The 21,967-nt window shown below is 61.6% G+C and overlaps 1 protein-coding gene across 4 annotated transcripts in view; it reads right to left on the bottom strand.

Moving 5' to 3' along the window:
* Positions 1–68: 68 nt before the first annotated feature.
* Positions 69–21,967, bottom strand: part of AKT2 (AKT serine/threonine kinase 2) — a 36,818-nt gene continuing 14,919 nt past the window's right edge. For all 4 annotated transcript variants that reach the window (XM_070062214.1, XM_051836390.2, XM_051836392.2 and 1 more), the window contains exons 2-14: positions 21,455–21,584; positions 15,083–15,211; positions 13,750–13,861; positions 5,802–5,955; positions 5,272–5,403; positions 4,280–4,345; positions 3,845–3,913; positions 3,627–3,749; positions 2,653–2,781; positions 2,325–2,539; positions 2,084–2,171; positions 1,897–1,999; positions 69–1,463 (exon numbers count right to left, since the gene is read on the bottom strand). In XM_070062214.1, the coding sequence (XP_069918315.1) occupies positions 1,384–1,463; positions 1,897–1,999; positions 2,084–2,171; positions 2,325–2,539; positions 2,653–2,781; positions 3,627–3,749; positions 3,845–3,913; positions 4,280–4,345; positions 5,272–5,403; positions 5,802–5,955; positions 13,750–13,861; positions 15,083–15,211; positions 21,455–21,500 (1,446 nt within the window). In that variant the 5' untranslated portion in view covers positions 21,501–21,584 and the 3' untranslated portion in view covers positions 69–1,383. The remainder of the gene's footprint in view (positions 1,464–1,896; positions 2,000–2,083; positions 2,172–2,324; positions 2,540–2,652; positions 2,782–3,626; positions 3,750–3,844; positions 3,914–4,279; positions 4,346–5,271; positions 5,404–5,801; positions 5,956–13,749; positions 13,862–15,082; positions 15,212–21,454; positions 21,585–21,967) is intronic.

Raw genomic sequence — 21,967 nt, 5'->3', positions numbered from 1 at the left:
AGCGGCAGCAGCACTCGGGGCCCAGGGCGGGCCGAGGCCGGGCGGCGGAAGTGCAGGCTGAGCCTGTCTGAAATGAGTGTCTTTATTGCTCGTACCGTACAAATAGGAGGGGGAGGCCAGTGGGGATGGGCAGAACTGTCCGGTGAACAACACACACCCAGGAAAGAAGACCCCACCCAAGCCGCCCCCACCCCACTTGCCTTTGTCAACTGCCTAGAACAGGGACGGGGTGGGGGATCCAGACCACAGAAACCGAATTCCAAACACCCAGAGATGCTGGGGCCAGAGGAGGCGAGGGGGCAGCAGTGGACCCCAGGCGGGGCTCCTCACTGGGTCAGCACCCCTCCCCACGGGCCAGGCAGGGGCTGGCGCCCACACCGTCCACGCATGCACACCCGAGGGCTGCCCTCACACACACACACGCACGCACACGCACACACACGTCCGCATCCGGAAGTTCAGGGCGTCGCTGTCACGCAGTCCTAGGCACGCACGCACGGCCACAGCACGGACTCGGACTCGCGCTCACGACCCCCTTAAGGCTGCAGGACGTGGGGTCCTGGGGAGGGGAGAGGGGGTGGTGCAGGAGCTCCCTTCTCAGAGGCCCGCCCCAACCCGTACCAGACACGCCCCCTCCACCCCTCCCCAGGTTTGCAGGGCCCAATACTGTCTTGGTGGGAGATGTGTAACAGCCGGGCTGGCACCGCCCCACCCCCAGGCGGACAGGCCGGGACCCCCAGGCCCAGGGTCCAGCTGGAGGTAGGGCCAGGAGAAGGAAGCCCTGGTAAGGCACGGGGCTGGGGGACAGGCAGAGAGCCCCCACAAGTTCCTGCTGCCTGGCCCACAGGGGCAGGAGAGCAGCTTAGTGGGAGCAGGGTGGGGAGGCCCCTCCCAGTCCCCCACAATGTGGATCCTGGGACCTGGCTCCACTCACGAGGGAGCCCTCACCCCAGCCTGGCAGCTTCCAGAAGCCCTGCCTGTCCCTGGACATTATTGCTTTTCTGCCCCCATGGGGGCCGAGGGGCATGGAAGGCAGCACCAGGACGCTGTGCACAGGTGCAGCCCGAAGGCAGCCTCCACGCAGGGGAGCAGCCCACAGGCCATATGCACTGCAGCCTGGCCGAGAACTCGGGCAGGCCCCACGGTCACCCCCGCGGGGTTCCCTCCTCCCCACGGCCGGGGCCTGGGCACAGAGGTGGGGCCGGAGGCCGGGGCCGCTGGCACCAATCGCTGAGTTTGGGAGAGGAGGAAAGAGGAACTGGGAACAGGGGTGAGGTGGTGAGGGCTGGGGACACAAACCAAAAAGGCAAAATACAGTTTCTTTAAAAAACTGCCGTGGGGCGGCAGGTGGCGGCCGTGCGTGTCCTGTGGCGCAGGCGCTGCTCACTCGCGGATGCTGGCCGAGTAGGAGAACTGGGGGAAGTGCGTCCGCTGGTCCAGCTCCAGCGAGCCCAGGCTGTCATCTGCGGGCCGGGGAGGGGCGTTGGGGACGCTGCCCGGGAGCAGCCGGGGAGCCCCACGGGGACCTTGGCCAGGGCACCCCCTCCCTCCCTCTCTGCCGGAGCACGCGTCCTCCAGGCAGCCCTGTCCCTCCCCCTGTGCAGAATGACCTCCCACCCCACGGCCCCCACGATGCACCCTGCCCTCTTCCTCGGCCCCGTCGGCCCTGCCATGGCCGCTCCTTGCCTGCACAACGCTCCCCCACCACCAGGAGTGCTCCTCAGCTGACGTGGGCGATGCCCCCTACACCGAGGGCCCCGGGGCAGGCTAGGCTACCGCTGGCTAAGGACACAAGAGCAGAGCCAACGCGCCAGCCCAAGCCCTCCCCGCGGAGCTCCACAGGGAGCGACAGCCGCCCCTCCCCCAGCACAGCCGGGCGGCGCCGGGCACACTCACAGCGGTCGGGGGGTGTGATTGTGATGGACTGCGCGGTGAACTCGTCGTCGAAGTACCGCGTGTCGACCTCGGAGGTGACCTGGGGCTTGAAGGGCGGCAGGAGCTGCAGAGCAGAGTGCCCGGGTCACGGACCCGAGGACGCGCGGCCTCGGCCGGGGCCCGCCAGCGGCCAGGCGCGGGCTCTCACCTTCCTGTGCACCACGTCCTGCCAGTCGACGCTGAGGAAGAACCTGTGCTCCATGACCTCCTTGGCGTCACTGGGCCCCCCACCGAGCCTGGGCAGAGACGGCCATCAGCCCCGCCGCCCCACGCACCGGGCGCGGGGTCGGGCAGGCCCCAGCCTGTGGCATGCAGACGCTGCCGCTCCAGAGGCAGGGGCGCACACGGCCCAGCGCGGGGCAGGCCCGGGGCGCGGCGGCGGCCCTCACCTCTGCTTGGGGTCCTTCTTGAGCAGCCCGGCGAGCAGGGACTTGGCCTCCGGGCTGAGCGTGCGCGGGAAGCGGATCTCCTCCATGAGGATGAGCTCGAAGAGGCGCTCGTGGTCCTGGTTGTAGAAGGGCAGGCGGCCGCACATCATCTCGTACATGACCACGCCCAGCCCCCACCAGTCCACGGCCCTGCCATAGTCGTTGTCCTCCAGCACCTGGGGCGGGGAGGGGGTGGTGAGGCAGCGCAGCCCTGCCCTGGGGCGGGGGGGGGGGGGCACGGCTCCCAGGCTGCTCCGCCCTCGGCCGCCCCCGGCCCCGGCCCACGCACCTCGGGTGCCAGGTACTCCGGCGTCCCACAGAAGGTCTTCATGGTGGCCCCGTCGCTGATGCCCTCTTTGCACAGGCCGAAGTCAGTGATCTTGATGTGGCCGTCTTTGTCCAGCATGAGGTTTTCCAGCTGCAGGACGCCACTGTGTCTGGGGACGGCTAGGCTGGGCAGCACGCACGCTGCGCACGGTGAAGCCCCCGCCTGCCCGGTCCCTGGCCAGCCCCTGGCAGTTGGAGGAGCCAGCCCTGGCCCCTGCCCTGGCCGCTGCCCCCATCACGCGCTGCCGTTCTTGGGTCCCGAGGTAAAGGACAGTGTCTCCGTCTTTTTTCTAAAGTGTAAATCGTATACTAGGAAGAGCACAGAACATAGCGCAGCCAGGCCTCTGAGCGTGCAGAACCACACCAGCAGTGCCTGCGACCCCCAAGCCCTCCCCGCCCCCGCCCCCTGGCCACCATTGCCCTGCCCCCACCGAGCGTGGCTTCCACTGCCCCAGCTGCACGTCAGACCCGGGAGCAGCACTGGACCCGTGGCGTCTCCTCTGGCTGCCACCCTCAATGTCAGCCTGAGCCGCGTCCATGCTGACACGCCCGCCTGGGAACCGCTCTCTGGGAACTGTTATGTGGAGCCCCGCTGTGGACGCACCACATGGCACAGCACCTGCCTGCCCCGCAGCTGGTGACTGGCCTGTCCCCACTCTGGCGCAGCCGACCAGTGCTGGTCTGGACAGCTGAGGTGCAGAGTGCCCGTTTCCGCTGTGTGCGCACTGGAGCAGACGGCCAGTGTTCAGTTCTGGGGGACACTACCAAACTGGGGCAGGTGTGCACCAATGGACACCCCCACTGGCGGCTTAGGGTACAGGCAGGAAGCAGGGACAGGTCCCCCCAGCACCGCCCAGACCCCAGCCCTGGCTCCCTGGGGGGCGTCCTGTGTGTGCCAGGCTGCTCCGAGCCCTCTCTGCCAAGCCCTGTGCATACCTTGATGTCGCGGTAGACCACATCCCGCGAGTGCAGGTACTCGAGAGCCGAGACGATTTCCGCACCGTAGAACCGCGCCCGCTCCTCCGTGAAGACGCGCTCCCGGGACAGGTGGAAGAACAGCTGGAGGCAGGAGGGCCAGGGGACGGTCAGTCGGTGTCCCCCATCCCGGGCGTGCACCCAGTCTGGAAGGAGCCCCAGCGAGGCCCAGCACTCACCTCTCCGCCATTGGCGTACTCCATCACGAAACACAGGCGGTCATGGGTCTGGAATGCGTACTTCAGCGCCTATGGGCAAGGAAGGCAGCCAGGGCCGGGGGGAGGGGCGCTGCTGACTCTGCACGTCCCCCCCCACCCCCGGCCTGTGGTTCAGATCCCGCTCCACATCTGGGGTGGGGGGATGAACTCGTGGCTCCACCTGCACTGGCACAGCCAGGTAGAAAGCAGGTTCTGAGCAACTGGGGCTGCCCCCACCTAACAGGAGCGCGGCCGCACACAGCTACACACAGGGTCTCGGATGCGCCATCCGCCAGAGCTCCGCAGAGACCCGGCACGGCCAGCGGGCGCCACCACGCTCTCTGCTCCCTACACTGAGCTGAGTGTAGGCAGTGATGCAGGCCGCGGGCAGGTGACGGGGCTGGGGCAGTGACTCACTGTGAGGAACGGGTGCCTGGTGTTCTGGAGGACGCGGCTCTCGGTCACCGTGTGGGCGACTTCATCCTGCACAGAGTGTGGGTGAGGGGCTGCCCAGCCCACCCCGACCCGAGGCAGGGGAGCAGCAGCTGGGGGAACCCACTGACGCTGTCTGCAAGCCCTGATTCAACAACAGTTCCAGACAAGGACAAGCAGGGGCCACGAAGTGGAGTCCACAGGGCTTTAGACAGAGGGGTCAGCTGCCACCACTGGACCCCCAGGCCAGGTGCAACCTCCTTCAAGGGAGAGCGAGCAGGCATTTGAGCCCTGAGGCCACCATGGGACCTGGGACTCAGCCACTGCTGAGCCTTCTTGCCCGGAGCAGGAACGAGACCCGATCAAGGCTCCTGACTAGCAGATTCTCAGGGTGTGGGTCTCATGCAGGCAGCAGGCACGCTGCCTGCGAACGTGTGGAAATGCCAGTTCTTGTAGCCCACCCAGCCCCATGGAGTCGGAAACCCGAGGCAGGCCCAGCACCTCGGACCCTGCAGTGGGCAGCTGAGCTACCAGCAGAGCTCCCCAAACCCCGAGCCACCTGCAACACCCTGGACGCTGGCTTCCTTCCCCAGGGGCGAGTCTGCCCCGAGGGCACTCTGCGGAAGCCAGGTGACTTCTGCTTAAGGCAAGTGGCGAGCTCTGGTGGGCAGAGACCAGGGATGCAGCACAGGAGAGCAGCCCGCGGCAGAGACGGATCTGGCCCCAGCAGTGCGCAGGCTGAGCTCCTGTGTGGGGTCCCAGGACACCAGACCAAATGCCAGGGGACCAAACAGACCCTTCACGGAAGCAGGCAGACCCCTAAAGAGATCAGCGCTTCCTGGAAAGAAAAGTCCGGGCCACCCGAGTCAGCCTCGGGAAGTCCCGTTTCACCCTCACGAGAACAGCAGCAGCCATAGCCGATGCTGCCCGATCAGCTCTGCTCTGTCGTGCGGCCAGCACGGCGGGGCCCTGCCCACCTTGGCGATGATGACCTCTTTCCGCAGGATCTTCATGGCGTAGTAGCGGCCGGTGGCCTTCTCCCGCACCAGGATGACTTTGCCGAAGGTGCCCTTGCCCAGGAGTTTGAGATAGTCGAAGTCGTTCATGGTCTGCAGGGACGGGGAGCACAGGCGGTCGGCGCCGGGTACGGTGTGGGAGGAAACCCCGACAAGGAAGCAGGGACGCTGGCAGGCACTGTTGCCACAGGGCTGGGCCGGAGCTGGAAGGGAGGCTCTGGGCCGTGGCCGCGTGCCCCGGGGTGGCCTTCAGACCAAGGCTCTCCTGCCTCAGGGCCCTGCCGGGCACAGGGCCTGGGGAGGGTGGGGCTGAGCTCTGAGAGGGCAGCGGGCACCAGGGCTGCCCCGGGGCTTCCCCCACCCCCGGAATCACCTGTCCTGCAGGGCAGTCGTGGCCCACGGTCGGATTCCCACACACGCAGGAGGGAGACCAGGGTGGGCAGGGCCGGCGCTGGGACGGGGGCACTTGTGAGCCCTGCCCCCGCACTCACCACCTTGGCCCGAGCCTTGCTGACCGCCACTTCCATCTCCTCAGCAGCGGAGGAGTCGCTGGGGGAGCCACACTTGTAGTCCATGGGGTCCTCGCCCGGGCCCCGCTGCTTGAGGCTGTTGGCGACCATCTGGATGGCCCGCATCCACTCCTCCCTGCATGAGGACAACACGTGAGCCCCGGTGCTGCACCACACGAGCGCCCCGGCCCCTCTGGTGGGCTTTTGGGGACTGTGGTGCGATCTTCAGCCGCACTGACGGGGCAGACTGAAACCTCGAGGGGCTGCAGCTGCAACGGGCGTGAGAGGCACGAGCGGACCAAGGACAGAGGTCCCTGATCTCCCCTGGGTGGCCTCCTGAGGCCACACAGCAATGCAGGGATCCAGGAGGGGAGACGGCTGACCGCCCCTTGACATGGGGGAGCCGAATTCCTCAGCACCAACGCCAAGCTCAAGTTCACGAGTCACCAACATGTTGCCAAGGAAAACCAGGAGAGAAGGAGGAGTCCAGGCTAAAGAAGCTGAAGATCTCCTCGGGCAAGAGCTGGCCAGCCTGCAAGCAGCAGGGCAGGGGGCAGCCTCCAGCCACAGAGGCCTGCAACGCCGGCATCCCACATGGGTGCAGGTTCGAGTCCTGCCTGCTCCACTTCTGATCCAGCTCCTTGCTAATGCACTGAAGATGGCTCAAGTGTGTGGGCCCCTGCCGCTCACGGAGGAGACCCAGATGGAGTTCCTGGCTCCTGGCTTCAGCCTGGCCCAGTTCAGGCTGTTGCAGCTGTTTGGGAAGTGAACCAGCAGATGAAAGATCTCTCTTTCTCTCTTTCTCTTTCTCTCTCTCTCTCTGTCTTTTCCTCTCTCTGTAACTCTGCCTTTCAAAAAAATAATAAATATTTAAAGAGAGAGAGAGAGAGAGAGAGATCAAAAGAGTGCCATCACTGAGAATTACAACGTCCCAGCAACAGAGTGTGACACTTGCAAACGTTCTTTGTGGGAATCACCAGAGACTGAAGCGCAGGCTGCGAGCCGGCGCTGTGTGGCGCTGTGCACAGCGGGGGGAGCCGCTGCAGGGGACGTCACCTCCCACACTGCAGTGCCTGAGTCCCAGCAGCTCCACTTCCAGTCCAGCTCCCTCCCCATGTGCCTGGGAAGGGACAGCTGACAGCTCAGGTCCTGGCTTTGCGCATCTGGGGAGTGAACCAGCAATGGAAGGTGTCTCCGTTTCCATCTGTCTCTCTCTCACTCTGTCCCTTATGTAAAGAAGTGAATCATTTTTTAAAATCAGGCTGAATGCTACTCCATTCTGGACATACCCACAGCACTTTCCAGCGCTTCAACCCAGCACACTGTGTGGTTTGCATTTTCTTTGAGTCTAGAGAACAATCACACGACCAGTGGGGAAAAGAAGCCCATCACTGAGAATGAGAAAATTCAAGGCAGAGTGAGCAGGCAGCCCCCGTCCCAGAGGTTTAACTGGGCAGCAGCGAGTACAGCCAGAGCGCCCGCCCTTCACGCCCGCCTCCAGCCTCTTCCAGCGGCGCTACACACGGAGCCAGGGGTGAGCCAGGCCCAAGCCTGATGCACCTGCAGGCCAACCCGCTCCCAAACCTCCCTTACACCTCACAGCCGGCAGCCTGCCTCGGTGTAACCGGCACTGCTTCCATGCTGCCGAGTGCCACCCGGGGCACCCAAGCCCCACATCACAACACCCTAGGCTGCAGGCACTCAGGGATGCAGCAGCAGAAGGGAGATCTCTGCCTTTCAAATAAATGATATTTTTTCAGGATTTATTTCAAAGGCTGAGTAACAGAGAGAGGGACAGACAGACAGACAGAGACCCGCCATCTGCTGGTTCACTCCCTAAATGTCCACAACAGTCAGGGGTGGGACAGGCCAAAACTAAGAGCCTGGAACTCCATCTGGGTCTCCCATGTGGGTGGACAGGGACCCAAGGACTTGGGCCATCCTCTGCTATTTTCCCAGGTGCATTAGCAGAGGGCTGGATCAGAAGTGGAACAGCTGGGACTTGAACCAGCACTCTATGAGATGCCAGTGTCACAGACAGAGGCTTAACCCGTTATGCCAAAAACATCAGGCCCGTAAGTATTTTTTAAAAAATAAAAATTGGGGCCAGCGCTGTGGCGTAGTAGGTTAAGCTTCTGCTTGCAGTGATGGCATTCCATATGGGTGCTGGCTGGAGTTGCGGCAGCTCCTTCCGATCCAGCTCCCTGCTGATGGCCTGGGAAAGCAGTGGAAGCAGGTCCTTGGGCCCTTGCACCTGCTTGGGAGACCCAGAAGAAGCTCCTGGTTCCTGGCTTCGGATTGGCTCAGCTCCAGCCTTTGCAGCCATTTGGGGAATGAACCAGCAGATGGAAGACCTCTCTCTGTCTCTCCCTCTGTCTGACTCTGCCTCTCAAATAAATAAATCTTTAAAGAATAAATAAATGAGATAAAAATCACGGTGTGTCATCCAGATGGCATCTGGAAGCCGAGGCTGCTACGGGCAGAGAAAGCGTGCGAGTCCCTGACGCAGAGCCAGTGCAGCTTGGGAGGGGGCGACCTGGGCGCTCGCCGGGGGCCCGACAGCCTCAGGGGGAAAGCCCTGTGCTGCCGCGGGCAGAAGCTGAGACTTCCCGCACACACGTTCAGGGCAGCATGGCCGTCTCTGCAGGAGCCGCCCTGGCCGGCGCGGAGACGGCCTCTCGAGGGAGCTGGGAGTCAGGGACAAGGAGGAGTCCTGAGGACCAACACTCACCGCTCCCTCCGCCACCCCCCAGCCCCTCCCCCTGCATCACAGAGCAGGAAACCGAGGCACAGGTTAGAAAATCAATTCAAGAAGCACAGCCATTGCTCCCAGCCTGACGCCTTCCCAGGCGGAGGGACAGGGCGGCTGACGAGCCGCAGCGACCCCGAGGCCCCAGCTCACGCGCCGGAGGCTCTGCCTTCCCCAGCGGGTCTCAGCCCCACGTCTCGCTGAGATGTCACAGCCAGCTCCCTAAGACGGGTGCACCCACGGCGACAGCTGGAACACCGCTGTTCCCCGCCCGAGCTGCCAGCCCCGTGAGGGAGGCGTTTCTACCTGCAGGCACTCGGCAGGCACTGGGTTTCATTACCCAGCGAGGTGCCTCATGTCTGCACAGCCCCGGGCCGGGGCACAGCAGGGCAGCATCTCTGCCCTGACCCCACGCCTCCAGCCGACATTTCTCAACTTGCTTTGACCTATGTCCCCTTTGGGGGAATGAATTGCAGCCTAAATCCCAATCCCAGCATTCACATTCCTGTTTCTCACAATATGGAGGGCCAGGGGCCTATCTCACGACATGCCTGAGCAGACCAGAGCTGTCCTCTTACAAATTTTAAAACACTGACCTCGAGTCTAAGACGTTGGGCTTAAAAAAAAGAAAAGACAAGACAGAGATCCACGATACGGTGACCGTGTTGAGAACCCGTGACATCGGCAGCGCCGTGGAGAGCGCAACACGGGGGCAGCAGGCTGCAGACCGGGACACGCAGGGCGACAAAGCGAGGGTGGAAGGAGGAACACAGTCGGCTGCATCAGGAACCGGAGCGCGGCCCCCCAGGAGCCCCGGCAGGAATGGGGGCCGGAGCCACCCAGGCGGGGCTCCCGTAGCAGCTCCGCCACCGAGGCCAGCACAGTGCGGCCCTCCTCCGTGGCCTGCAGCACCCAGGCCAGGTCTGGGCCCTCAGAAACTCCCCTCACAAAGGGCCTCAAGAGTGCATGGGGAGCCGAGGCAGGAGGCTGGCCAGGGGTGACTGGGGCCCTTCCGCCCCCAACGAGCCCCGATCCTGCTCCAACTGGACCAAGGCTGCGAGGTTGCAGCACTCGGAATTCCAGAGGAAAAGCAAGGGCCTCTGTCCAGGCCACTCCACAAGGGTTTGCAACACGGTGTCTGGGGCAGAGGGGAGCTCACACTCGAAGCTGGGGCTGAAGTACCTTCCAGTCCCCCAGAAGGAGGGCCCTGGGAAGCCAGCCTCCGCCCCCACTGAGACACAAGCAGAGACAGACGGCACCACCCCTCTAGGAGCATGGTGGGGGCCGTGGTTCTGACGCGGAGACGGCGGCGCCTGTGGAGGTCGCACACTCAGGGTCACGGGCCGGGACTCAAGTCCAGGCAGAGCTGCCTCTCCCTGTACAGGACGCCCAAGTGTCAGCCTCAGAAGTAGCTGGAGAGGCGTGGCTCCGTCTCAGGTCTGTGCACAGACCACGGGCTGCCACGCAAGGAGCGCCCTCTGAGAGGGGCTCCCCATGCTAACCCACAGCAGCAGTGCGAACGCCACCCCCAGGCAGGTCTGAAACCCCGCGACAGTCCTACACGGCAGGCGCGACTGTCTGCTTTGTTCTAAGGGGGCTTGGGCCGAACGGGCTGACACTGCTCCACCTGCGCGGCCAGCAGAGGCCTGGGGACTAACAGGCACTCCCGCCTCTCCCAAGAGCACTGCTCCTACCAGGGCTACTTTTCAGGCTTTCTCCTCCCTCCCTCGGGCTCAGGGCCAGGCAGGGCACACAGGAGAGCCCCCTTCACCCCAGTGACACCAGGCAGGGCACAGGCCCGGGAGCAGGAGCCGCGGCCGGGGCTCAGCTCTACAGCAGGCTCGCCACATGGCCGTGAGCGGCCCGGCTTTTCCAGCACCGGAACCAATGTCCTGGCCCCAGCCACAGCTCGGCCTCCTCCTGCAGGAAACACTGGGCAGGCCCAGTGGCTTCGGGGCCTCAGAGGCTGACTCGGGGAACGGCACTGCAGGGTTGTGAGGGGGAGGAGCAGAAAACCCTCCGGCAGGGGCTGGCACTGTGGTGCAGCACGTAAAGCCGCCACCTGGGACACCAGCATCCCATATGGTGCCAGTTGAGACCCGGCTGCTCCAATTCTGATCCGGCTCCCTGCTAATGCGCCTGGGAAAACAGTGGAGAATGGCCCAAGTGCTTGGGCCCCTGCACCCACATGGGAGACCTGGAAGAAGCTCCAGGCTCCTGGCTTCAGCCTGGCCCAGCCTAAGCCACTGGGGCAACTTGAGGAGTGAATCAGCAGACAGAAGATATCTCTCTCCCTCTGTAGCTCTGCCTTTCGATTAAATAAATCTGAAATACACACACACACACATGCTCCGGCAGTTCTCGGGCTGCCGTGAGCACTCACTGGCACCTCCTCTGTGCCAGGCTTCTTCTGGGTGCTGAGAACAGAGCGGGGAGCAAGTCCCAGTGGGGCTCCCAGTCGGAGCGAGAACGACAGCATCGATCGCCAGGGCAGGGAGTGGAGAGGGAAGCCCTTGTCGGAGAGCAGTCAGGGGCAGCCGCCTCACACCAGGACCCACGGGCGTCCGCAGAACCCGGAACCACCCGGGTCTGGAGCAGGCACTCGGCCGTGGCTGTGAAATCCATGAGATGCACAGCTGGGGGCAGCTGGGGTGGGGGGAGAACAGCCCAACACAGCCCCAGCAGGTGAATATGGCAGAGCCAACAGTGGAGGCGGCGAGGGCGAGACGGAGGACTCGCCGGACCACTCCAGGCTCCATGTGCCACTGCGTGAGGGGTTTCCCATGGGGGCGATGGGCTCCAGTCTGCTGTACATCGGTGGCTTCTGTGTGGCTACGGGAGGGGGCTAGGGGGAGAGGCAGAGGCAGGAGGAACGGGCTACAGAGGGGATGCAGGGAGGAGATGGCCGCAGCCCCGGTGCCCAAGGACTCCACAGGGCAGGCCGGGCCCCTGCTGCTTTCTTGTTCACCGCCTCCATGGCCCTCGACAGCCTGGGAACTGAGCTCCAGGGGCAAACACAGCAGTGGCTCCGACCCCAGTCCGGGCACCCCCCCGCAACGTGGGGTGGCACGGTGGGTCACACGGAGCCACAGCAGCTCCCATCTCCCCCAGAGCTAAGGGCAGGCATCAGGGGTTTGGTCCCTGGGCCAGCATCCTCTCCAGTGGGGGCAGCAGCAGAGGTGCCAAGACGAGGAGGGAGGCCCCACACAAGGACGTGCGGTCTTGGGAGCCGGAAGCTAGGTTCCCTCTCTTGCCCAGTCAGACACGCGGCCAGGCTCATACCGGGAACAGCTGGGCTAAGGCTTCCAGCTTATCCCCCTCCTGGGCCTACGGACAAGCCTGTGACAAACCCCACCTTCCCAAGCGCCTGCCAAGGAGCCCTGGCCACAGCTGAGCTCTCCAGCGTCTACCGCCCCCGGCCAGGTCTCCCGGTGCCTCGGCGCTCTGAGACGCAGAAGCCCCGTGGCCCCGGGCACACGAGCCGTTCCACCTGCAGGCCTCCGCTGCACCAGTCCCCTTCCGGAGTCTTCCTCCTGTCCCTGCAGCGGCTCCCAGCACCCACACACCTGCTGACGTGGAGCTGCCTTTACCATCAGGCCCCTGGTTTTCAATCGAGTAACCCCTCAGCTGGCCAGGGTGGTAACTCTGTTCCCCTCGGTGCAGCGAGTGTATTTTTAACCCCGGGGAGATATGCAACGGTAGTTCCAGCACAGACCGTGGTAACGCCTGGTAGCTGACGGTCAGTACAGCCCCCAGAGCTGCCACGTCCAAGAGGGCAGCCACCGCCAGGGCGTGGCTACTTAGGTCAGTTCAAGTCATATAACCTAAAGCCGAGCCCTCGTCACCGGATGTACAGCACTCACAGGCACACGCAGCCCATGGCTCCCGTCAGGGACCACACGACACGAGACGCCGGCATCACTGTGGAAAACACTGCTGCTGGAAGACGCTGGAAGATGCGAGGTTCTCCAGGGCTCAGTGGAAGCCTGGAGGAGAGTTTCTTAGAGCGAGGCCCACAAGGACAACGTAGGGCAACAGAACATTCGCTGGCCTTTATAAAGGGTGAGGCTTCCTCATATATAAAGAATCTTCAGGGGGCCAGCGCTGGGGCACAGCGGGTAACACCCCAACCTGCAGTGCTGGCATCCCATATGGGCTCCGGTTCGAGTCCCGGCTGCCCCACTTCCCATCCAGCTCTCTGCTACGGCCTGGAAAAGCAGCAGAAGATGGCCCAAGTGCTTGGTCCCCTGCACCTGCATGGGAGACTGGGAAGAAGCTCCTGGCTCCTGATCAGCTCAGAACTGGCCACTGTGGCCATTTGGGGAGTGAAACAGCAGATGAAAGATCTCCCCCCGCCCGCCCCGGCTCTACCTCTCTTGGTAACTCTTTCAAATAAATAAAATAAACCTTTAAAAAAAAAAAAAAAAGAGCCTCAGCTATAAACAAACAAGAACTGCCCAGCAGAAAACAGCTTCACCTGGCCCCCGAGGGCTGACCACGCGGTGCGACTCCCACCAGGCAGCCAGGTGCAGGCCCGGCACGGAGAACACTGGCCGGGGGCGCGCTCGGATTCCACAACAGGAACTCCTCACCCACAAGTGGCTGCTCCTGTGAGCAGCACTCCCACAGCCAAGGGCTCCCCGACACACGTCCAACGAGGCGCACGCCTCGGACCTCGCTGCAGCACTGCTTATGACGGGCCAACGCCCAGAAACAACGCACCACCCTCGGTGAGGAAGCGCTAAGTAGACCTGGGAACGCGACGCCTGAGGGGAGCAGGTCCCCCAGAGACGGCGCAGCCTTATGCAACCACAAGCTCAGAACAGTGTGTGGACAAGACGAGCGTGGCACGAGGTCTGTGTGCCCTCCACACGCAGGAGGACGGCGGCGGGGGCTGGGGACGGCCTGTTGGGGCAGAGGTGTGAGAGGGGCCTTTCTCCAGCCCTGGCTCCGCAGTTTCAGTTTTGAACAAGATGAACCTAAGTCACTGCTTCTGATTCTGAAATGATCCCCGGCCCCTCTGCAGGGACCCAGAGGCCCGACCCAGGCTCCCCCGAGCCATCGAGGCTGCGGGTAGAGGACCTCAGCTCTCTGCAGCGTCTCTGTAGGGCCCCAGGGGAGTCATCCATCCTCGCCCCTCCTCCGCACTCCACCTTGGCCACTCTCGCCAGGCAGCCTCACCGCTCGTCTGGGGAGTCCACGTGGAAAGTCCTCTCAATGACCGTGGTCCACTGCAGGCAGCGGATGACGAAGGTGTTGGGCCGTGGCCTCTCGGTCTTCATCAGCTGGCATTCTGCAGGTGGGCAGGGGAGTGGCGAGGGAGCAGGTGAGCAGACGGCCTCGAGCCAGCTGTGCGCCCAGCCCCCTGCCAGTACTGAGGACCCTCCATGACCCTGGTCCTGCCCTCCCGGAGCTCCAGGTCCAGACCCTGGTGGACAGTGATGGAGGAGCCCCAGAGGGTAGAGCCGTCTAGTGAGGGCTTCCAGGAGGAAGGGGCCTCTCTGAGCTTAGCTCTGAAGATGAAGATCAGAGGCGGGGGTGAAGGGAAGAGGGGTCCACACGGCAGGGGCGGCAAGGCCTGCTCAGGAGCGAGGGCTGTGGAGTGATGTGCCTGCAGAGGTGGGACGTGGCCTTCATCCTCAGGGCAGCAAAGAGCACACGGAGACTCGGGGGGCAAGCCCCATGCAGGGGGTTGGGGAGGGACCCAGCTGGAGAGAAGGGGAAGCGAGGGACGGCGCGGAGGACACAGGGACCTGATTCGAGAAGCTGCTGGGGACAGGCTGGGAGCCAGCGTGGGCAGCAGGCTCTGGGGTCAGCAGCAGATGGCACAGAAGCCAGGGAAAAGCTTTCTGAGCCAGAGTGGGATTTTGAGGGCTCCACAAGAGTGGCTGGGGGCACCTTGGGAGGGGCTGGGTCAGAAAGCTGGCAGGGAGGGAGCTGCTGAGCGAGGCCGCGAGGATGGCTGCCTTTGAGACGTTCTTAGCAGGCGGAACAGGACCTAGTGCCCGACAGGTTAGCAGGGGAGGAAGCAGCACGGGGCCTGGGTAGGACTGGGTTCTGCAAGGCCCAGGCCAGGGCTTTGGGCCTGCGAAGCTTCCCCTGGTTGGGGTCGGCTGGCAGGTGCCCTCCAGGTGCCGTGGAGGCATGGCAGGAAGGAGGTCAGCCCTGTAATGCTGAGGAGATGCCTCTGCACCTCTGGTCAGAGGGAGCAAGTAGGGGCTGCAACCAAGCGTGGGTCAGGAGGCCCTGACACCAGCGAGAACCCAGGGCCTAGCCAGCAGGAGCTGGGGCCACACAGAGGCACGGCATGGAGGGAGGGGATACCCCGGCCCCTCTCTTCTTCCACCAGGACGGCTCCCAGGGCCCACCTGACACGGAAGGGCAGGAAATGGTTCTGAGGGCAAACAGGACTGGCACAGGCCCACAGTTCCGGCATGCCGAACCCCATGTGCTCCCGAGACCTTCCAATCATTCTCTGAGCTCGGGAACTCAGCCCTCTTGTCCTGAGACGCACCTGCTACGGAGAAGTTGTTTAAGGGGGGTAAGGTCTGGTCGGGGGCCTCGGGCCTCTCCTTGTACCCAATGAAGGAGCCGTCACTCTTGAGCAGGAAGTACCGGGGCCTCCAGGTCTTGATGTATTCACCTGAAACAAGGCAGGAGGGGAGGGAGAGAGGGCAGAGCCAGCCTGAACAGTGGCCCAGGCACGCGGGCGGGCAGCAGGCAAGCAGCTGGTGTGACAGTGACTCACAAGGGGCACCACAGTGGGGGGAGGGTGGACAGAGAACACCTCTCCCAGGGGAGCCCTTGAGGTGGCCCCTGCTGACGCAGGCAGAGGCGCTGGCCCGAGCGACCCGGAGCTCACACCTGGCAGGAAGGCGCCTGCAGCAGTGCCCGGGGCGCCAGCTGTCCCCGCCTGTGGCCAGCAGCGAGGCATCCCCGCCAGCCTGAGGCTCGTCCTGGGGGAGGCCCAGGCTCCCGAAAGCACACGCCCTGTGGCCCTGTAAGGCCAGACCTCAGGGCCCCTTACCACCAACACAGACACACAGTGGGTGATGCAGAGCACTCGGCGCCCGGCTGGTCAGCTGCTGCCTCGCCCTCCAAGTGACCCGGCCCCTGAGTCTGTCCTGACCGTGAGGACCCCGGCACCCTGTGTGCGCGCACACAAGCACAAGAAACACACATACACACACCCCACACGCAGTGAGACAGAGGAACACACGTGCACGTCCACAGCGGCTGTGTTCCCAGCGGCCACACCTCCAATGCCCACCGACAAATGGACACACGAAACGTGGCCCATCAATTCCATCAAGTACCACAAACTGACTAAGGAACTGACTCCCAGGGCCACAAACTCTAGACCCCATTTCTGTCAAGTGTGCAGAACGGGCAAGTCCACAGGGATCGACAGTAGAGCGGGGGCTGCCCAGGGCTGGGGAGGTGCTGGATCCGGGGCGGGGACTCAAGGGTGATGGCCAACAGGCAAGGCTCCTCTCGAAGGCAGTAAAAAAAGTGCCCTAAAATTACCATGGCGACAGCAGCCACTGAACTGCATGGTTCACACGGCCGCGTCCTGCAGCGTGTGGACTGAGAGTCAGTAGTGCTTTAAAAACCAAGATGCCGGGGCCCACGCTGTGATGCAGAGGGCTTACCCCACCTGCAACGCCAGCACCCGATATGGATACTGGTTTGCATCTAGGTTGCTTCACTTCCGATCCAGCTCCCTGCTAATGCACCTGGAAAAGCAGTGGAGGATGGCCACAGTGCTTGGGTCCCTGCCAAGCCCGTGGGAGACCAGGATGGAGTTCTAGGCTCTGGGCTTCAGCCTGGCCCAGGCCCAGCCATTGCAGCCATTTGGGGAGTGATCTAACAGATTTAAGATCTGTGTGTGAGTGTGTAACTCTGCCTTCCAAATAAAGATAACAACAACTGAGTCAGCAGCAAGGAAGCACCGGCTGAGCACCTGCCCGTCACCCACTACAGGAGCACCCAGCGTGGCAGGGCACACACGGCAGGCAGGAGGGCAGGACAGGCTGTGACCTCCAGGAAGTCACTTCACCTGTCAGAGTCAATGTCTCTGCTTCTGGGAAAATCCTTTAATTAATGATGAAGATGGAGACAGAGATGAGAAAATTATATGTGCTTGTGCCAAGCACTACTCTGAGTATCTTACAGGTTTTTAACTTACTAAGTTCTTTGTAATGGAGACACTAAATGATTTTGTTTACACAAAGTTCAAAAAGTAGCAAAACTCCAAACTCAACAGCATATTGAGAGGATCACATATCAGGACCAAGGACGGTGCAAGATACGAACATCACTGGGTATGATATTCATGGAGCACATTCACAGGACGAAGACGATGACACAACCATCTCGCACAGAAAAGGCATCTGACCAAACCCAACACTCTTACATGATGCACAGCACTTGGCAAGCTAGAAAGGGAAGGGCACTCCCTCCACGTGGTAACAGGCATCGAGAAGTCCACAGCGGCCTCAAGCCCGTGATGAAAGGCGCAAGGCAAAGACGCCAGTTTCCACGCTGCTACTCAACATTAAAACTGAAAACAAAATAGCAGAACTACCTTTATTAGCAGATAACAGGGCCCTAGATAGAGAAAATCACAAGAGAGCCACAAAACAATTACTAGAGTTAATAAAGTTAGCAAAATCAACACACAAAAACCAGTTGTATTTCTATACACCTGCAACAAACAACCCAAAGAGGACATTCAGACAATTCCCTTTATAACAGCCTCCATAAGGATACCATTCGTGAAGATCCGGGCACAGTCCATGGTGGGGTACGCTGCTGCCTGTGATGCGGACATTCATGTGGGCATCCGTTCACATTCTCGCTGCTCCACTTCCAGTCCAGCTCCTTGCTAAGGAGCCTACAAAAGCAGCAGAGCATGGCTCAAGGGCTTGTGGCCCTGACACCCACATGGGAGACCTGGAAGCAGCTCTGGGCTCCTGGCACAGGCCCAGCATTTGGGGAGTAAACCAGCAGACAGAAGATCTCTGTAACTCATAACTCTGCTTTAAAAAAAAAAAAAAAAAAAAAAAAAAAAAAAAACGGTGGAAGGCTTGTACACTATAAAATGGTGATGAAAACTAAAGACTGGGCTGGTTCTATGGCACAAAGGGTTATGCCACTGCCTACGACACCTACATCTTTACACGATCGTTCAATTTGAATCCTGGCTGCTTCACTTCTGATCCAGCTCTCCTGCTATTGGCCTGAGAAAGCAGCAGAGGATGGCACAAGTGCTTGGGCCCCTGCACCCATGTGGGAGACCCAGATGGAGTTCCAGGCTCTTGGCTTTGGCTTGGCCCAGACCTGTCTGTCACAGTCATTTGGGAAGTGAACCAGCAGATGAAGATCTCCCTCCGTGTCTGTGTGTGTGCACATGTGCGTAACTGCCTTTCAAATAAACACAAATAAAAAAAAAAAAAAAACTTGCTACTCAGCAACAAAAAGACAAACAGCCTAGTTAAAAATGGACAGAGGACAAGAACAGACATTTCTCCAATGGGCAACAAGCAGTTGTAGAGATCCAATACTATCAGTCCTTAAATCAACACCAAGATGGGGCAGCCCTTGTCACTCTCTGGGACACAGCAACAGCAGCATTAAACAGAAGACAGCAAGCGCCAGCGAGGGTGTGAAGAACCCTCTGCATTTCCGGAACAGTGCAGCCCCCACGGAAAGCTTGGCACAGCATGGGAGACAGGACCCAGACTACACAACCACACTCACTCAGGTATGAGCCCCTGGACCACACACAGCACATCAGATAACACACACAGAGTACAGCAGTTCCACTCTTGGGTACACCCAAAAGAACAGACACAGGTCCTGTTCATCACAGCACAGCCCATGATAGCCAAAGGGCAGGCGTATCCCAAATGAACAGATGAACAGCACGTGACAGACACCCAGTGATTATTAATGAAGCCAGTGATTATTAATGAAAGGTGACAGACACCCAGTGGATTATTCGGCCACAAAAAGGGGTGAAGAAGGAGGCCAGTGCTGTGGCGTAGCAGGTAGAGCTGCCGCCCGCAGTGCTGGCATCCCATATAGACACTGGTTCGAGTCCCAGCTACTCCACTTCTGATCCAGTGCTCTGCTATGGCCTGGGAAAGCAGTAGAAGATGGCCCAAGTCCTTAGGCCCCTGCATCCACGTGGGAGACCTGGAAGAAGCTCCTGGCTCCTGGCTTTGGATCAGCTCAGCTCCAGCCATTGCGGCCATTTGGGGAGTGAACCAGCAGATGGAAGACCTTGCTCTCTCTCGCTCTGCCTCTCAAATAAGTAACTCTTTTAAAAAAAAATTGTAGCATATATCTGGAAAAAAAAATTAAAAAGGTGGGGGTTGTGAAGTGCTGCCAAGTGCTACCACACAGAAGCAACGGCACACACACCCCGGGAAAGTGGCCCATCACAGAAGGCCGCGGACTGCAGGAGTCCAGTGACAGGGCCCATCCAGGCACACCCGTGGAGAGGGAAGCAACCGGGCAGCCGCGAGAGGCGGGCTGGGAGACGGACTGCTGGACGGGTACAAAGTTTTCCTCTGGGTGATGAAAAGGTTTTGGAACCAGAGGTGGTGGTTATGAAACACGGCAAATGTACGAAAGGCCACTGAATTGTACCATTTAAAATGGTCACTTTCATGTTAAGTAAACTTCACCCTAATTTTTAGAAAAGAAAACGGGGAGGACACCTCATCTCTGTCGGGCTCAGCATGGAGGTGAGTTACTGAGGCAGGTGCTTACCTGACTGTAACAGGGAAAGAAACCTGCGGGGAGGAAAACATCCTCACACTCTCACTCCTACAGACAGGGAAACTGAGGCACACGCGGGCGCCAGGGAGGTCTGGGGCCCAGAGCCACGCCTGGCCACGACTCTGCCCGTCTCCACACTGGCCTTAGACCTGCCGTGGGCTAGCAGGGGTGGGTGCTCGTGAGTGCGCTGAGGCCGTCTGACCACCTTCTCAGACCCTGCCGAGAGGCAGCTCCTGGCTCGGCCTCGAGGGCACCGGTTCAGGGCCCGCTCAGCCCCTTCCCTGCTGAACTCCCCGGCAGTCCCTCTTCCTGCTGAACCTCTGCCTTAGTCCACACGGCGGCATCCAGCCCACAGGGCAGCACTGCAGACTCAGACTCAGGCCTGCCTGGGGCAGAGCGGCTGCTCAGGGCGGGCAGGGGCGGGTGCCCAGACAGTGGCAGGCAGAATGATGAGCACCAGCGGGGCCCCAAGGGCACGTGCACATGCGTGTATCAATGGTGCACATCTGAGACATGTGTGTCTAAGCTTGGCCAGGCCCGTGGCCAGCTCCTCTGGCCTCGTGTAGCACAATGGAGACAGCGAGGTCCTAAAAGCCACCAAGACTCATCATTTAACGCCACCAGCCGAGTCCAGGCCAGAGACTTCCAAGCCCCAGCTGCTCTCTGGCCACCTCCACGGTTCCTCGAACCCCGGTCCAGTGGGACTCAGTCTGACGAACAGGAGCCGAAGACCCCAGCACACCCACACAGCCACAATGCCAATCATTCAGGCAACAATCGTTCAGTGAGTACTCAGAGGCACTGGGGATACCAGAGTGAACAAGCAACACAAAAATCCCTTCCTTGGGGCCAGTGTTGTGGCACAGCAGGTAAAGCCACTGCCTGCCGCAGTTCGAGTCCCGGCTGCTCCACTTCCAGTCCAGCTCCACGCTGATGGCCCAGGAAGGCAGCGGAAGGTGGCCCAAGCGCTCGGGCCCCTGCACCCACACTGAAGACCTGGAAGATGCTCTTTACTCCTGGCTTCAGACAGGCCCGACTCCAGCCATTGTGACCATTTTGGGGAAAAAAAAAATGCCTGTCCTTGCGGTGCTGACAACAGCTGTTAACCCACTTTACAGATGTGAAACCAAGGCTCAGCGAGGTGACAGCCTGCCTTCGCTCGCACAAGAGGAAGTGGCAGAGCCAGGGTTAGAACCTGCCAGGGTTCAGAGAACTGTAACCACAGCCTCAAGCCCAGGGCTCAGTCTGGGCTAGGTCAGGGTTCCTGCAGAGGACAGCGGGAAATGAGTCTTCCCCTGCTGCACCTGGTGGGGAAAGCTGGCCTGGAGAGTGCCTCTGTCCCTCACTGGAGCTCAGGCAGGATGGCGGGCAGGCCTCCTGGTCTCCAGAGCCCTGCCCCAGACCCTCGACCTGACAGCCCCTGCCCACGCGCCTCACCCTCCCCATGTTTCTCTCAGCCTATCTGTCTGTCCAGGCGCTGTCTGCACCCAAGGCCAGAATGAGAGAAACCAACATGAAGGCAGGTGCTGGCCTCGTGGGCTCACTGCTGTGGCCACCCCACTTACAGCAGGCCCACAGGAGCTGGCCAGGCGAATGACGCGCACACAGAGCACCACCAGCAGGCCTGACGCCTTCTCCCAGGGGGCCGACCCGGACCAGGCTGACTCCCAACTAGTGCTTCTCTGCCCCGCCTCCGTCCAGGGTCCTGGGTTCTCAGTCTCCTGTCCGTGATTTCACTTGGCCTGGGCTTCCCATCTGCACCCCTGGATTGGGTCACGTCCCAGCCCACAGCACCCTGGGTCCTATCTTACAGCCAAGGCCCTCCTTCTGTGGCCCGCTGGCCCATCAGGGCTGGAGTGCAGCCACTCATCAGCCTCACCTGCTCCAGCTCGCCCATGCCACCATGGAGCCTGTGCTCCCTGGGAGCTGTGTGTAGTTCCTGTCCTCATCTCCTCCAGGGCTCTGTCCCCATCAGCTCCGCACAGCAGCCCCGCCCCGCCTGTCACCCATCTGCTGCTTCACCGTCTGTCCCCCCACCCACCGCCACGTGGACTCCACGGCGACACCTGCGGCCCGGAGGGGAGAAGTGGTTGCTTACCGCGCTTGTGGAGCCAGCCTTCTTTGATGACAGACACCTCGTTCATGGTGGCAGCGCGACACGCTGTCACCTCGCTTGGGGCAGCTCAGGGCAGCAGGACATGCAGGAGGCACCGTGGACAGAGCCCAGTCTGCAAGACAAGAGAGGAAGTTAGGGGGATAGACCCCGCCCCAGTCCCGTCCTCTCTGACACCCACACTCTGAGGCCTTGTGTGGCCTGTGCTGCTCCTGGTGGGCCCAGGGAGGATGCGAGGGAGCACTGCCCTCGGGGCCCAGTCTGAGGGGACACGCGCTCCTGTCCCCCGGGGCCCCAGGCTGGGGCAGCAGAGCTCCCTGGCCCACGCACAGTGATGCGGGGCGGGGACGGCCCCTCCTCGCCTGGGCGGGTGTCAAGGTGGCTGTGGCGCCACTGCTGAGGTAATCCAAGATGAATCAGACAGGCCCAGGCACCTGAGGGAGCACCCACCTGCTAGCCCACACCCCCCCACTGTACTCACACGCACGCACACACACA

Source organism: Oryctolagus cuniculus, chromosome 18, assembly GCF_964237555.1.
Source record: "Oryctolagus cuniculus chromosome 18, mOryCun1.1, whole genome shotgun sequence".
NCBI classification, from domain to species: domain Eukaryota; kingdom Metazoa; phylum Chordata; class Mammalia; order Lagomorpha; family Leporidae; genus Oryctolagus; species Oryctolagus cuniculus.
The sequence above is the reverse complement of the archived record's forward strand: the minus strand, read 5'-3'. Positions and strand labels throughout refer to the sequence as shown.